Genomic DNA, 16,942 nt, shown 5'->3' on the forward strand with positions numbered 1-16,942 from the left:
GTAATATTTTGATTGATATTTATGGTCCACAGACCCAAGTCTTTGGACATGGACTGACCCACCAAAACCCATCTGGAAACACCATCTCATACGACCTGCGTCACGTTACAAGGATCATGTAGTAAACAGGGTGAATTAATACTGATGGTTTGTAGAAAAAAATATGAAACCAGCAGAAAAAAACATGTTTCAGACACTTTTACAAGACGCCCACTGAAAACAGCCCAGTATCTGTTTAAGTGTTCACTTCACTCCAGCGCTCTCTATATCACACTGCAGCCGCAGGTCAGCTGAGAGAATCAGGAAGAGACAAACTTCACTTTGTTTTGATAGGAAGATAAAAGCTGTGAAAATATTCTACATGAAGCGAATTATTATTGAATTGTCTGAGTGTGCATCTTTTAAAGTATCTAAAGCACGATTTTCCTGCTGACCCTGAACACAGCAGCTCATCACTCTGCTAGTGTGTCTGTTCCTGCTGCTTCTCTAAACTGGTCTGAATCTAGTGCAGGTAACACACTGACTGTACATGACCACCTCACATTACCCCACGTCACATGACCACAACCGTAAAGTTGGAAAACATTAGCGCTTATCTGTAGATACTCAACACAGTTTAATTCAGAAAGTAAAGTGTATTAAACAGGATGAGACAGTTGCTGCTACTTACATTTACCTCATGTGGTGAACAGGAGCAGAGAGTTGAGGACTCAAATCTCTGATGGAGTGAAGCAGACGAGACGTTAGCGATGATACAGTCCGCTTTAGGGTTGCCACTAGATTCTTTGAACCTGCCTCTCACTTCCCACTTTGTGCTTCTATCGTCCAGTTAGATTTAAATTAATGACACTGTGATCCTCCATAGACACTTAGTGTCCACTGCTAGTTACTTATACTTTGGCACTTTTGGTTAAGATTAATGGTGGAACTAGTTGTACTAATATTGTTTTATTGAAAAGTGAAGCCCACTCACTCATAAATCACTTTGAATTAAAGTGTTTGACAAATGACTAAATGTAAATATAAATAAAAATATAAATGTGAACATAAGTGTAAAAGTAGATATAAATGTGAATATAAATGTAAATGTAGATATAAATATAAATGTAGTTATAAAAATAAATATAAATATAAATTAGATATAAATATAAATATAAACATGAGTATGAATATAATTATAAATGTAAATATAAATACAAATATAAATGTAGCGCCAGTCATTTTGATACAGTCCCTACCAAAAGGTTAGCTGCTCCAAACAGTGGTTCAAACACAAGCAGCCAAGCTTATGTGCTATTTTAGCATGTTAGTACTGTGTTGTGTCTTCCTGTCCAGGTGTGCACAGCCTGCTGTGAGGGAAACATCTGTAACTTACCGGTGCCATGGAACGAAACAGACGCCATCTTCTCCACCACCTCACTTCTCAGCAGCTCTATGGGACGTCCACAAAGCCACACACTGACTTTTTTACTCATCATCACTTCCTTTATCATCTCAAGTGGAGTTTGAAAAGTGCAGACAAAGTCCACAAAGGTGTACTGACAGGACCAGGTGAACCTGTCAGTGGACCACATGAGTTCTGGTCGGACTGATATCTGACACAAGGCAGTTTGGACAGTTTCCTCTAAAACTCCAAGTCTACATTTTACAGAATATAAATAAATGGAAAATATCAGGTTTTACATGTATTGAGAATTTGCAACAGTTATGACATAAAGAATAACTGTTTTGTTCTCATTAAAAATCATTGTTGCTTAATTTTCCCATCATACACTATGTTGCTGTAGAGTCGTCTAACCAGCAGGGCTACAGTTAATAACTGATGTGCCATTGTTACACAACAGTGAAATACACAGTGGATCCAGGAGGAAACAGTAGTTTTGAGATTATTGACTAATCCTCTCATCTTGTTCTGCATCGTCCTCCAAATGTTCAAGTAGGAGAAAAAGTTTCAGAGGGCTTGACTTAAGGTGCAACATGTTCGTTTGTGCTATTTCTGCAGCCAACATAAAACCGATTAAAGGGAAGTATTTAGGGAACAGTTCTGATGTGGCTGTTCAGGAAACAGCATCCAACATGTAATATTAACAGTATTCTACCAGCCGGCCCACTGTGATCACTTCTCCTCAGCATCACTTCCATCAGCAGCTGACGCTCTGATAAACTCACTGACCTGCTGATGCTGCTGCTGCTGCTGCTGATGATGATGATGGTGATGATGATGTTGCTCTGTGTTTGTAAAACAACTGTGTAAGATGAGAATATATGAAGGCCGTGACTCTGTAAGACTGGTGACAGAAAGAGACTGCGTGATCATATTGTATGTGGTTGAATGCATGTACATATATAAAGTATTTATTTTTATATCAAGTGTTGTGAGAAAAGTGTGTATGAGAGTTTGATGTGATGCAGAGAGTTCAGATCAAGAATCTGAGCGTTGAAAACATGGACGTCATGATGACCTAACTGTTACTTCACTGTCTTCAGCTTCTTGTGAGGAAAACTTAATCAGAAGAGTAGAAACACATCCAAAACGTTCATTTTGATTCACAGATGTCATATTTCAGTGTATATAGACCACATTACCGACTAAGAACTGCAGGCATCATTTTGTGTGGCTGTGATCCACTTTAATAGGTCCTCTGACAGAACCCCTGACCCTGACCGTCCTGTGTGCTCCCCCTTGTGGTGAGCATGGTTCTGACCTTTCAGACGTTAACGACAGTTCTTCAAACACGCTGGGCTTCAGTTTGTCACTATGAAACTGTAGCTCACCTGAGTCAACCTCTGAGCAGGTTCACACTGTCTACCTTAACATCTGACTGAAGACCCTGGTCAAACTGGCCTGGGTCAGGATCAGGGGTGACTCTGACCTGGTCTGGTTTGTCCAGGAGCTGATGAAGACTGAGCAGAAACTTCCATCACATGAAAATCAAGGCTGTTAAAGTGAGGCATCTTTCATTGTGACTGGAGGCAGGTGTGACCAATATGTTTTATCTTTCCCACAATGCAATGAAACAACACAGGAACACAGTGGTGGCAAGAACAGTGTGTGTGCACCTTCTGTGGTCCCATTTCCTGTGACATGTCTCATCCACCTTCAGTGACACATGTCCAGTGTTAGAGCCTCTGTCTCCTGTGTGTGTTTGATGTTGTTGTATCAGGTAACACTGTTCAGCTTTTGTTTTATGTATGTAAAAGTGCGTGTATACATGTATGTAGAGATATAAAACCTGAAGTTTTCATGTTACAGGTGAACATCAACTAAAATCATTCCCTCCATGTTGATGTGCTGTTGTTACAGTGTTTGTGAGCATGGAGCCAATAAAGTTGTCAGTTTGTTGTGACTGCAGACGTCTGTGTGGTTCGTCTGACCTCAGTCAGCGCAGGTTGGAGGTCAACCTCATCCTCCTCCTCCTCTCTGTCACTGCCTCTGGTCTGTCCAGGTCCAGAACCAGAACCATGACCAGGACCAGCACCAGCACAGGGACCAGGACCAGCCTGAACACAGATCTGACCTCCCTGACCAGCTTGTTGACTCTGGCATGAGTACAACACAGTACAACACGACACAGTAGAACTCGGTAGAACTCTCAGGTCCCGTCCTTTCCCTCCTCCTCTGCTGGAGGTACATGGGAACATGACCTGGCTCCATGTGACTCTGGGTCACAGGTTAATATCCGGGCCTCCTTCCTCTGCTCTGTGGTGACTAAATGAAGTGGACTTTGCTGAGCAGAGGTTTTTGTTTTCACAGTGTGTTGGTGTGACCAGCCGCCTCACTGCTGAGCTGATGTCCTGGTCTGGAAATCACCTAGGTAACAAAGAGAAAAGCTTCTCACCTCCTCTTTTGCCCTCTCCTCTTTCAGGACAGCCTGCAGCTTTCTCAGGCTTTCTACCTCAAGTGTAATTTCTAATCCTTTTTTCTAAGAAGGGATTAGCTTCCCGCCATGACCTTAGGACCTGTCATGGTGTTCATGTAACAGTGACCAGCCTGCTGATCAATGAGCTGCTTGTACCTTCATGTTCTTCCTGGAAGCACTTTCAAAGGGAGATTTGAGGGGAAGGTTATAACTGTACTGTGAACAAATAACTATTGTCTGGGTTTTGTACTTATTGAAATCAATTATTTATTATTAATTTGGTTGAAGGGTTAGGGTTAGGGTTAACCAGATTCAAGAAAAAAGATTTGTCTTCTTATTTTGACATTTGAGTTTACTTGAATTTCCCTTTTTCACTTCACTTCAGATTTGATTTATGTTTGTTTTGAATTCCTGAACCAATAAGAAGCAAGTGTCACGGCTGTGTGTGTGTGTGTGTGCAGGTGTGTGCGGAGCTGCTCAGTATAATTTATACTGGGGTCATTTAGTGAATTTCCAAACCTAACCTCCTCCCCCCTCACTGCCTCAGCTGCATCTATCATATCCACCAACCTGGATTGTTTCTGTTGCCGTTTTTCATGGATGCATACTTCCTGTTAGGAAGTGATATCTCAGTTTTTTGCTCTACTTACCAAGCACTGGGTTGTCATCTGTTTCCACCAACTGGGGAGACTCCAGACCTGTTGGATCACTGATCGGTCACTGATGTGTGCAGTGACTCAGAGGTCTGAAACCAGGTTACTTTAATAATGTGACAGATCATGTGAAAATATCAATATATAATTCAGTGAAGAAGGCAGGTGTCATCAGCTATCATCAGGTATCATCAGGTATCATCAGGTATCATCAAAGCCCCTCAGCTCAGAGGCCTCTGACCTGTGAGATTTGTGAGGTTGTTGTTATTATGATTATCATTATAATCATTATTATTATTATTGCTGAACTGACTGCTTAAGCTTATTGCTCCCCTGAACAGTTAGAGAAGGGTCAGGGTTAGTTCTGTCCAACACTGTCCTCTCACTGCTGAGCAGTCAGACACAGTCAGAGAGCAGCTGCTGAACACAGAGGAGCTGGTGGAGACCAAACACAGTGCTAAATGAGAGGGGACACTGGACTGAGATTCGTCAGTTGACACCGACACCACTCATGAAAGTAGTTTTAACAGTAGCAGTGATCATTGTAGGTCCATGAAGCGTTAGAACTGCAGTAAAAACAGCACCACTCTGTTGTAGGCAGAGCAGTAATACATTCTGTCCCCTGCTCCTGATGCAGAGATTTGAATTATGCTGCACACGTGCAGAGCCTTGAGGAAACACAAGGGGGTTCCTCTCTCTCTGGACACGGAACAGAAGAATCCCAGTGTAGCATGATCTCTGAAACAGTGATACAGTTAATCTGCTGCAGCTGGAGAAGTGGATAGACCATGACCTGCTGAGTGTTACAGGCTGATTTCATGCAGAGAGCAAGGGTGGGGGTGTGAGTCAGCTGTGCCCCCTCTCCTGTTATCCCACTGGAATGTCAGGGGAAAGGGATTAGGAGGGTCAGGGGCGCAGGCCAGGTGAGATTACAGAGGCCTCTGACTGTGAGCGAACATCGTATTAACTGTAGTGTGTGTGTGTGTGTGTGTGTCTGTGTGTGTGTGTGTGTGTGTGTGTGTGTGTGTGTGTGTGTGTGTGTGTGTGTGGGTGTGGGGTGGGGGTGGGGGGTAGCTCAGCTTGGTCTGATTGGCCAAACCAAGCACAGGTAATGGATGATAGCCTTAAACTCTAGCTTGGTAAAATTCACTGCTCTGGTCAGCCAGCACTGAATCAGACGTCAAATTCAGACTAAAATACTAAAATACTCAAGCTGGACTTGTGTGGAGAGAAACATCGACTTGGTTTCAGTACAGACATCTGGATCCTCAGGCAGCATTGGCAACGAGGTTCACTGCCCCTGCCTCCAGTTCATTCTCCTTGGCTGCTTGACCCTCCAGCTGACCGGTTCAGTGCCTATGTGCTCTGAGGCCAGCCACAGAGGCGTACGTCCCCACAGAATCCAGGACTACCAGGTATTACCAGAAAAAAGAGAAGGATCAGTCTACCCTTCTTTCGCTGCCAGACCATGTGGAGTTTTGAATGATTAATTGGGACTGCAAGACGAGAGACCGGTAGAGACGTTATGATGTTCACACAACAACAGCTGGTTTCAGTACAAGCGTGGCTGATGAAACAACACGACTGATAAAACAGGAAACTGGAAAGAACAAGATAAAAGTCATACAACGATCAGAAGAAGAAAAGATTAAAGATTAAACACTGACAAAACACTTTAAGAGTCCTTCATAGAGATCAAATAGAAAAATAGAAGATTTCAGGTAAACATGGGGAGAAACCGAATCCTGCAGGATTGGACTGTGGGTCCAGATGGGTCCAGGTGGGGGCTGACTGTTTTATTGTGACATCACAAAGTTCCAGAAGTCCTGACGGCTGGTTTTAAGTCTCATATTCTGAATACAGGCTGTGTGCATTTCTCTGTGGACTGAGGCTTTGATACTTTCACAGTATTAATAGAGAACCTAGACCTGCTTTATAATCAAAAACACATGGACATCTACCTTTAGACTGTATGGGACCTTTAAATAGCTTTGGAAAATAAATAATGAGTATTTAATGTAAACTTATTTTAGTTTAGTTCGTTAGTATTTTAAATGTTATTCTAAATTTGAAGATTATGGTGATCTTGTAACATTAAAATAAAACGTGTTTAATTTTTTGTCGCTCAAAATGTGCAACATAACCGCCGATGTGGGACACCTGCCGGCACGCGATTTATTGAGCTTTTCGACCCCCGGTAGGCCAACCATGGATAAATCCAAGAAAAGAAAAGTTTTTGAAGAAAACAGAACATTTAATGCTACGTGGGCAGATTCATTTGCTTTCACTGTTGACGAGGAGAACTCAAATAGACACTGAGTATTTTATTTGAAAGTGATCTTCAACCAAGCGTCTTTTTTTCAGAGTTCAAAATGTTTTTGTTGCATGCACAAATAAAATTTTCTTTTCTTTGTAGCAGTTCACTGATTTCATAAATGCAACACACTATAGTTTTTTTATACATAGCATAAAGGTAAAAAAAACGATATATACAGTGTTATATTTAGATGTCAAAAGGGTTTTGTGGCTCCCGGTGTTTTCTTTTCTGTTGGAAACGGGTCCAAATGGCTCTTTGAGTGTTTAAGGTTGCCGACCCCTGGTATATGTGATCTTACTGTGAGCTGTCTGTTCCAACATTGAGTCTCTACATGAGTAAACACAGCAGGCTGTTCATGATGTTTACTGATATGAATGTACTGAAGAAGATGCAGGGTTGCAAACTGATATTTACTAAATGTATGAGTCCAGTCCTACTAACACACACACCAGGACTGGATTACACCACTATTAAATCTTTGCGTGTTAAGTCCTAAAGTTTGTCATCATTACCAGCTTGACTCAGAAGCAGTAAATTAGGTTACAGTGAGTTTAATCAGTGTCTAAGTTGGAGCTCAGTAACATGTGAACCAGTTCAACTGAGGGAAACTTCTCCAGTCACAGTCCAAACAACATGCATGCACAAGTCACTGTCATGAGGTGAAACATAATTTAAAAACAACAGTCTTAAAGTGAATTGCTCATCTGGTGCAAACACCAAGTTTATTTGCTGTAGTTTTACTCCCATCATGCCTCTGGGCCATGAGAATGAGCTGGATCTGATTCTGTGAGTTGATGAATGCTATGCTAATGGACTTCATGGAAGTACAGTATAATAAGACTTCTACAGGACTTACTCTGGGCCTGAAACCATGATTTTATACAAACACTGACAGCAACCAACAATGAAGATAATGTTCTGAGCAAATAGATATTAAGTATTCAGCACTACAATCGTTGATATCATGTTTGATGTTTCATTGTTACAGGGGAAGTGTCATTATTCAAAGCTTTAGAGACCAAACTCTTGGTGGATTCTCCACAATAAATCATGATAAGAATATTTAGATTGAACTGTTTCATTTAAAAGAAAAATGCATCCTGCGACAGATAACTACAACTCCTCAGAAAAAGTAATTACCAGGGCTTTTATATTGAAAATATATTCATATGTCATTTAATCCAGCGCTCATATGTACAGTAAACTCATCATTTTAACTAGTCCTCATATGTATTGTAAACTCATTATTTAAACAAGTCCTCATATGTACCGTAAACTCATCATTTTAAGAACTCCTCATGTGTACAGTAAACCCATCATTTAAACAAGTCCTCATGTACAGTAAAAGCAAGATGAAGTTTGTCAGGTTCAGAAGAGCCCAAGACTCTGGTTAAAGTCTGGTGAAGGTTACAGAGGACAGATCAGTCCACCTGTCCACGTTCCAAATGAACTAATACAGTTTCATTTTAAAAAGGCTCAGTGATGAAACAGCTGCTCACTGTTTTCATAATAACAGCGAGAGAGAGTTAGGAAAGTTGGGGAGAGAGGGGATGACATGCAGCAAAGGCCAGCAGGTCAGTTTCAAACCCCAGGCCGCTGTGGTTAGGACTGAGGCTTAATGGTATGTGCTCTACCAGGTGAGCCAGTTTGTACTTTAAGTTTTGATTCTGTTTGGACTTTTTGGTTCATTTCCTGTTTTATTTTGAAGTTACCCATGTCAGTTTACTCTCTGTCTTTGTTCTGTTTTTCCTCCTGGTTGATAATGTGTTACACCTATGTTCAGGTGCCTTCCTTATGTATGTAAATCTCTGTCTTTGCCTTGGTCTTTGTCAGTTTGTCTGTTCTGTTTCCCCATGTCATTATCCAGTGTCTCTTGCTCCTGTGTTTCTCTAGTGTTCCCCGTTTGATTTCCAGTACTTCAATTTTGTCTCTCCCATCTGGCTTTTGAGTTCTCTTCAATTTCTCCAGTTTTTATAATTTTACTTTTTGGTTTAATAAATTGCCTTTTTTCTACTTTCTCCCTGGACTGTTTGCATTTGGATCTTCAACTCCTTCCAAAATGTATCAGAACGAACTGATCAACATGGACCCAGCAGACAAGCTTTTTTTTAATTATTATTTACCTTTCACTTGGAGCGATTTCAGTGTTTCTGTGGACACTTTTTTGTATGAGGAAATTACTGGCTGCCATTTGGAGGTGGGACACTGATTTTGCAGAGAAGGTGCCTTACAACTGGTGGGTTTTGTTTAGTAGCTCTGCACCTCAGCCCCAGGGTTCCAGCCTCCAGCTTGTGCCCCAGTTGGCTAGCATCAGGACTGCTTGCTCTCAGCACCCAGTCTCCTCACCTTCAGTCAGTCTCGTCTTAAGCTAGCAGTCTAGAGTATAGTCTCAAGGCCTCTCTGCACATTAGCCTGCACATAACCCCTGTCAGATTCAGACCTGGAGTACACTGAGCTGTCGCCTTTCTGGGGAACTCACCTAGCCTTTCCAGGGAGGTATCTAGGATTGGGAGCCCCTGGAAAGGGACGAAGGTCACGGAAACGCTGGTCCTCCAAGCAGCCTCAGCCCCAGGTCTCCAGACTCCAGCCTGAGCCTCCCTGAGCCAACCACCCTGACTGACACCTCACCTTTTCCAGTGTCAGGGGTCCCAGTTGATGTCTCCATTGTTCCTGAGTTGGTGGTCCTGGGCAATGTCTCAGCTTTTCTGTGATTCCCAGCTCCTTCCCCAGCCTCATTCCTCTTCTTCCTGTTTTCTGGCCCTGGATTTCCAGTGCTTCAGTTTTGTTTCCCCCCCCTCTGACTTTTGAGTTGTCTTCGTTTTCTCCAGTTTTTGTAAGTTTACTTTTTGGTTTAATAAATTGTCTTTTTTCTACTGTATCCCTGGACTGTTTGTATTTGGGTCCTCAACTCCTTCCAAAACATAACATTAACAGTCATATTATTACTGTTGAAAATAGATAATAGAGCATTGATTATAGGTAATAGGCAAGAAGAATCTCAGTCCAGTCTACCGTCAGAGGTGTAAATTATGAAGTGAAACACCTGTCAGTGTACTGTACTGAGACAATGAGAAACATCTACCTGACAATACATGGAAGCTGAACATCTGTAACATCTGGAGACAGTCAACAGGAACATCCTAATGTCTTCTCAGACTTCCTGTGCACCAGTGCAGAAAGTCCCAGCATACCCTGCTTCCCCCGCCTGCAGGCCCCAGTCGGCCTCATTACAGACCTCAGATGTGGTCTGAATTCCTGGAGTGAAGGTCTAACAGGATTAGTGGATCAGTTCCCAGCATGGTCCTCCAGGGATTACACAGTGACACACAGGCAGTCACCACCAACACACACACTCACACCTTCACACACTTCATCTGCACCGTGTGGTCAACATTAACCAGTACTGAACCAGTACAGTTCTCCAGCTGATGTTGTACAGTGTTCTCACACTGACTGAGAGTAAACAGTCACATGACAACACCAGCTGTTGTTCTACTGGCAGGAGGTGTTCATGAGGCTCTGTGCCTCACTGTTTTCATGGTGACGTGCTGAGAGCAGGATTTTCCCACCTACAGAGACAAACAGGCTTATTGACATCTGTTATGTTTCACCAGCATCATGTGGTCAGAGCAGATGACCTGTGGTACTCGTCATTGATCTGTGACCTTTCGTCATATTTATAATCTGGTTTTATGGTCAAATGAATGTGAAGGGCGACTGAACCTGCAGACACGCAACAACAAATGTCTCAAAAACAACAAAACACTTTCCAGTGAAGAGTACATTTTAAAATGTGTTCCCCTGAAGCAGATCAAGTTCCGCAGGAGCGAGTCCTAACAGACATTAGTCTCATGTCATCACTTCCTGTTCCCTGGTCCTGAGTTTCTGTTTGAATGTGTCTCTGGCTGATGAGTGAAATCAGGTCTGTGTTTAACACCAGCTCAAGACATGTTCAGATTTTAGTCTCTGACATCATTCTATTGGCTGTTTGTGGAGGGAACCAGGTTATGATGATTTCAGGGTTGGACTACAGAAACATATCATTGCTACAGGACTCTGTATCCAGGATGGTAAAAACTGCTCATTAATAGCCCAGGAGAATGTAGCATGGTTAGCTCTGTCAGCTTTAATGAAACAAGGGAATGAAGAAAAGGAAGATAGTGACTTTTAAAATCTAAAAGGCATTGACAATACAGTGTAGTCAAGGCTGTTGACCATTTGGAATAATTGCTCACATTGGTATTGCACTTGTAGTATTGCACAGTCTGAGTTAAGAGTGCAGTAAGGAAATAAATATACTTGACTTACAGAAATAAGAAATATATAGTGCAGGGGAATGTAAACATGTGCTGTGAGTGATGGAGTCAGTGTTTCCTAGAGTCTAGCAGCTTCTCCTGCAGGTTGTCCTAATGATCCTCAGGAAGTAAAGTCACTGTTGTGCCTTCTTGACTGCTGCTGTGGTGTTGGTGGTCCAGGAGAGATCCTCAGCAATGTGCATGCCCAGAAACCTGAAGGAAGGCACCCTTTCCACACAGTCTTCAAGGATGTGTAGTGGGTTGTGATCTGTGCTGTGTTTCTGGAAGTCTATTATGAGCTCATTTGCTTGGAGGGGATTGGGGCAAGATTGTTCTCTGCGCACCACCTGATGTGGGACAGAGGCCCCAATCATGGACCAGATTCTAAGTCTTGAATCTTATCAGTTGTTCAAAAATCACCGGGAGGCAGAATTCAGTGCAGCAGAGATTTATTGTCGACAACAAAGCCTGACAACAACAAAAAGTTGATCTGAATACATGATACGTGACATCTTCTTTTATAATCCAAAAACTGTCCACACCTCCTATCATATTTCACCAGTATCCATCGAAACTGTATGTCTACCGAAACTGTTGTGTCCACCAAACCTGACCCCTCCCAGGTCTGGTCTATTTTCTTACAGTCAAACCCATTTTCAGTAGAACACCTGGATTGCATGAATACCTCATTATCCATCGAAACTGTGGTACATAGCTCATTATTTCTTGAAACTTTTAAGACATAAATCTTATATACTACATTCATGAGGCTTATCTATTTTTTCTTTTAGTTAAGGCCATGCCCAGTGGACACCATTATATTCTGATTCTCTTTGACTATATTTTTTTAAAACCATGTTCTCATCCAGGAATACACCATTATGTTCTGACTTTTTCATACTGCATTTTTTAAAAACAATATATTTGCTTGAGTTTAACACAAGTGCACATAATCAGTGATACACACACTTTACATATATTGTGACATTATTCTTCACACTTCAATCATTTTTGTGATGAGTATAGTAATCATAGTAATCATTATTGTAGACATAGTACATTTAGCAGATAGATAGAGATTATTAGCTTATAATATTATACTACACACCCCACCAGGACCTCATCCCTGTAGGCAGTCTCATCTCCTCCTGAGATGAGTCCAACCACAGTTGTATCGTCCACAAACTTAATAATGGTGTTGGAAGGTGGGTGGGGGTACAGTCATGGGTGTAGCGGGAGTAGAGAAGGGGCCAAGATGGCTGACACTTCATTTTCACTGTGATGGTAAACATGTAAATGTGGATTGGAACCCCGGGCCACTGCGGTTAGGACTAAGCCTTAATAGTATGCACTCTACCAGGTGAGGCACCAAGGTGCCCCAGTTTCTCTCTATAATAAACTCAGGTACTCAGCCTTCACATAATGTAGATTATGATTTGGAGCTATACAAATAAAGTGAATTGATTACCAGCTGATTACCAGCTTATTACCAGCCATATGGTAAAAATACCATCATGGGGCTTTGATGGAGCCTCCAATCACTGCTATACCATTTCCCACCACAAGGTGGCTGCAGTGAACTTCATGTGTGACTTTTGAACATGTCGTCATGTTCAGTCATGTTCAGTGTCTGTCATTAATCACTCTGATGACAGAACAGTGTCATAATGAACCAAAACCAACATGAAAGAGGTGACGCTGTGTTTGTGTTGTTTTATCACTGGAGCTCAGAGCTATGACTCTCTCTGTCTTACTCACGACCCAAACATCACACAAAGGTGAGGTAGCTGTCTCCAGCAGGGTCAGGTCTCTGGTCTTCATGTGGACCCTCTGCTGTTCTGAGATCAGTCCACTGAGGGTGGAGCTGAGGGTTGAGGTCCTCAGAGACTGGAGTCCACACAGGAAGCCACACCCAGCTACACACACACACACAGGACCAACAGGACCAGATCCAGGATCACATCTGGATCAGTCATAAAACCACATTCAATAATAACTGATATGAGGACACCTCTATAACACTGTCATACTTCCATTGGCGGCCCTGGAGACGTCCAAAATGTCTTATTTAACCAACACGATAATATGTCAAATTTGTTAATAACCTTTTTATATACAGTCTATGGTCTTAACACAATAATTACGTCTTAAGACAACAAAAAGATCTGTGTTAACACGTCAGTTTTGAACATCTCAAGGCGTTTACATTTGGGTGGTACCACTTCATCAATTTCTGAGGCGAGACTTACACAGACCTTAATCATTCCAAGAGAAGAAAATTCCCTAGTCAACATAACTATGAATTGAGGTCTAGGAGATAATAGTGACATTATTAATATCTAAATTTTTATAGGCCACTACTTATTGAGAAAAATATAACTTCAATATCCTAATTTTCATGTTCATTTACTGTGGTGTTTGTGTAAAAGCCCACTAGATGTCAGTTTTACAGCACATACGGTAACCTGTTGAGTTTTGAACAGACTGGAGGAGAAAAGAATTTGGGTTCATGTAATTGATGTCAATGTAAAATGTTTAAGATCTTTTCTGATGACTGGTGAGAGTGTTAGTGCAAGCAAACAGTGGTGTGAATTATATTTTACATTGTGAATATCATTTTTAAAATGTAATTTTACATTTGTGCATTCATGAACAGACTGTGGATCAGGAAGTTTTTCTGTTAAACACCACGTGTGTGTTTAGGAATAAAATGTGACTGGATGGAAACACACATATGGTCTGTTGTTCTCCTTCTGGACAGGAGTAAGAACCTGTAGAGGCTGTAGAGACAGAGCAAGTGAGAGGGCAGAGCTGGAGCAGAGTGAGGAACAAATCTGAACCACTGACACAGGCTTTAAACTAACGGATCCTTGGACTTAGATGTTACTTGAACCTGCTCACAAAGAGAGAGAGAGAGAGAGAGAGAGAGAGAGAGACCTATATCTATACCTACAGTGCATTCGGAACGTATTCACAGCGTTTCACTTTTTCCACATTTTGTTATGACAAAGTGAAAAAAGTTTGCTTGAAACTTTTGCAAATTTATTAAAAATAAAAAACAAAAATATAACATGTACATAAGTATTCACAGCCTTTGCTCAATACTGTATTGAAGCACCTTTGGCAGCAATTACAACCTCAAGTCTTTTTCAGTATGATGCTACAAGCTTGGCACACCTATTTTTGAGCAGTTTGTCCCATTCTTCTTCGCAGAACCCCTCAAGCTCCATCAGGTTGGATGGGGAGCGTCGGTCACCTCCCTGACTAAGGCCCTTCTGCCCCGATCGCTCAGATTGGCCGGGCAGCCAGCTCTAGGAAGAGTCCTGGTGGTTCCAAACTTCTTCCATTTACGGATGATGGAGGCCACTGTGCTCATTGGGACCTTCAATGCTGCAGGAATGTTTCTGTACCCTTCCCCAGATCTGTGCCTGGATACAATCCTGTCTCAGAGGTCTACAGACAGTTCCTTGGACTTTATGGCTTAGTTTGTGCACTGTTAACTATGGGACCTTATATAGACAGGTGTGTGCCTTTCCAAATCACGTCCAATCAACTGAATTTACCACCTGTGGACTCCAGTCAAGTTGTAGAAACATCTGAAGGATGATTGTATTTTTACTATTAATATATTTGCAAAAATTTCAAGCAAACTTTTTGTCATTATGGGGTATTGTGTGTAGAATTTTGAGGTTAAAAATGAATTTAATCCATTTTGGAATAAGGCTGTAACATGTGGAAAAAGTGAAGCGCTGTGAATACTTTCCGGATGCACTACAACAGTTTAGTCTTTATTGACCTCAACTCTGGAACGCACCATCATCCACCATTTTGTTCAATAAAACTTTACTAACAACTAAGATGAAGCTTTCAGGAGAAAAGAGAGAGAGAGAGATCAGGAACAGCTGTATAGGTAATGGTGTTATCAATAATAATGACAGATAGCAGTGGTTAATAGTAATGATGAGTAGTAGTGGATCTGGATCCTGCTGCTCCAGAGGCAGAGATACCTGCAGAATGAGGACAGAGAGAGGGAGAGAGAGGAGAAGCACAAACTACGGGAGAGAAAAAAACAAAAACAAAGTTAATGGCATAAAGTTGTCGAGAGCGAGAGAGAGAGCCCAGTGAATCATGGGAATCCCCTAGCAGTCTAGCTCTATAGCAGCATAACTAAGGGATGGGTCAGGACATACCTGAGCCAGCCCTAACTATAAGCTTTACCAAACAGGACAGTTTTAAGCCTGATCTTAAAGGTAGAGAGGGTGTCTGCCTCCCGAACCCACACTGGGAGCTGGTTCCACAGGAGAGGAGCCTGATAGCTGAAGGCTCTGCCCCCCATTCTACTCTTACAAACTCTGGGAACCACAAGTAGACCTGCATTTAGAGAGCGAAGTGCCCTATTGGGAAAATAGGGTACTATAAGTTCTCCAAGGTATGATGGTGCCTGACAATTAATGGATTTTAAATGCTATCCTGGATTTTACAGGGAGCCAATGCAGAGAAGCTAACACAGGAGCGATGTGATCTTGTTTCCTTGTTCCTGTCAGTACTCGTGCTGCAGCATTTTGGATCAATTGGAGGCTTTTCAGTGGGACACTGGGTTACTGGGACATTCTGACAATAAAGAGTTACAGTAGTCCAGTCTTGAGGTAACACATGCATGAACTAGCTTTTCAGCATCCTCTAGACACAGAATGGGTCTGATTTTTGCAATATTGCGCAGGTGGAAGAAGGCTGTCCTAGAGACTCGCTTTATATGTGAAGTAAAGGACAAGTCCTGGTCAAAAATGACACCAAGGTTTCTGACTGTAGCACTGGAGGCCAAGGTAATGTCATCCAGAGTCAGTATATTATCACATAGTGTATCTCTGAGGTGTTTCGGGCCAAGTACAATAACTTCAGTTTGTCTGAATTTAAGAGTAAAAAATTACTGGTCATCCAGGTTTTTTATGTCCTTAAGACGCACCTGAAGTTTGGCTACCTGGTTAGTCTCACCTGGCTTCATGGATAAGTACAACTGGGTGTCATCTGCGTAACAATGGAAATTTATCTGGTACTTCCTGATAATATTTCCTAGAAGAAGCATATATAGAGTGAGAAGTATCAGTCCTAACACAGAACTTTGTGGAACTCCATGACTGACTTTAGTGATAATAGAAGAGTCATTATTAACATGAAAAAACTGAAATCTATCTGACAAATATGACTTAAACCAGCTTAGTGTGGTTCCTTTAATACTGACCATATGCTCTAGTCTCTGTAATAGAATCTTATGATCGATGGTGTCAAATGCAGCACTAACATCTAGTAGGACAAGTATAGAGACAAGTCCATTGTCTGAGGCTATGAGAAGATCATTGGTAACCTTAACCAGAGCTGTTTCTGTGCTGTGATAGATAAAACCTGACTGAAAATCTTCAAACAAACCATTTCTGTGCAAATAATCACATAAGTGGTTTGCAATGATCTTCTCAAGGATTTTGGAAATAAAGGGGAGGATGAATATAGGTCTATAATTGGCTTAAACATCTGGATCAAGAGTAGGCTTTTTAAGTCGAGGTTTAATGACTGTGACTTTAAAAGCCTGTGGTACATAACCAGTTGCTAAAGATAAGTTATTCAGACTTGGTACAGAGGTTTTGATTAAAGGAAAAACATATTTGAACAGCCTTGTTGGAACGGGGTCTAGAAGACAAGTCGACGGTTTAGATGAAGAAACTGTTCACTGAAGTGAGCTCAGAGAGATCTACAGGAGAAAAACAGTCAAAATATAAACCAGTTACAGTGGACTCTGAGGCTGCTGAACTGGACAGTACATCT

General features: G+C 41.7%; 1 protein-coding gene across 1 annotated transcript in view; it reads left to right on the forward strand.

Moving 5' to 3' along the window:
• The window catches only part of LOC139625029 (ly6/PLAUR domain-containing protein 6-like), a 30,262-nt gene extending 26,915 nt beyond the window's left edge, over positions 1 to 3,347 (forward strand). Inside the window, exon 5 of the mRNA XM_071484606.1 lies at positions 1,336 to 3,347. Within this exon, the coding sequence (XP_071340707.1) occupies positions 1,336 to 1,509 (174 nt within the window). The 3' untranslated portion in view covers positions 1,510 to 3,347. The remainder of the gene's footprint in view (positions 1 to 1,335) is intronic.
• The last annotated feature ends 13,595 nt before the right edge of the window (positions 3,348 to 16,942 follow it).

Source organism: Trachinotus anak, unplaced genomic scaffold (genome assembly GCF_046630095.1).
Source record: "Trachinotus anak isolate AG129_WGS33_773 ecotype Australia unplaced genomic scaffold, CSIRO_AGI_Tana_v1 ptg000001l, whole genome shotgun sequence".
Classification (NCBI taxonomy): Eukaryota; Metazoa; Chordata; class Actinopteri; order Carangiformes; family Carangidae; genus Trachinotus; species Trachinotus anak.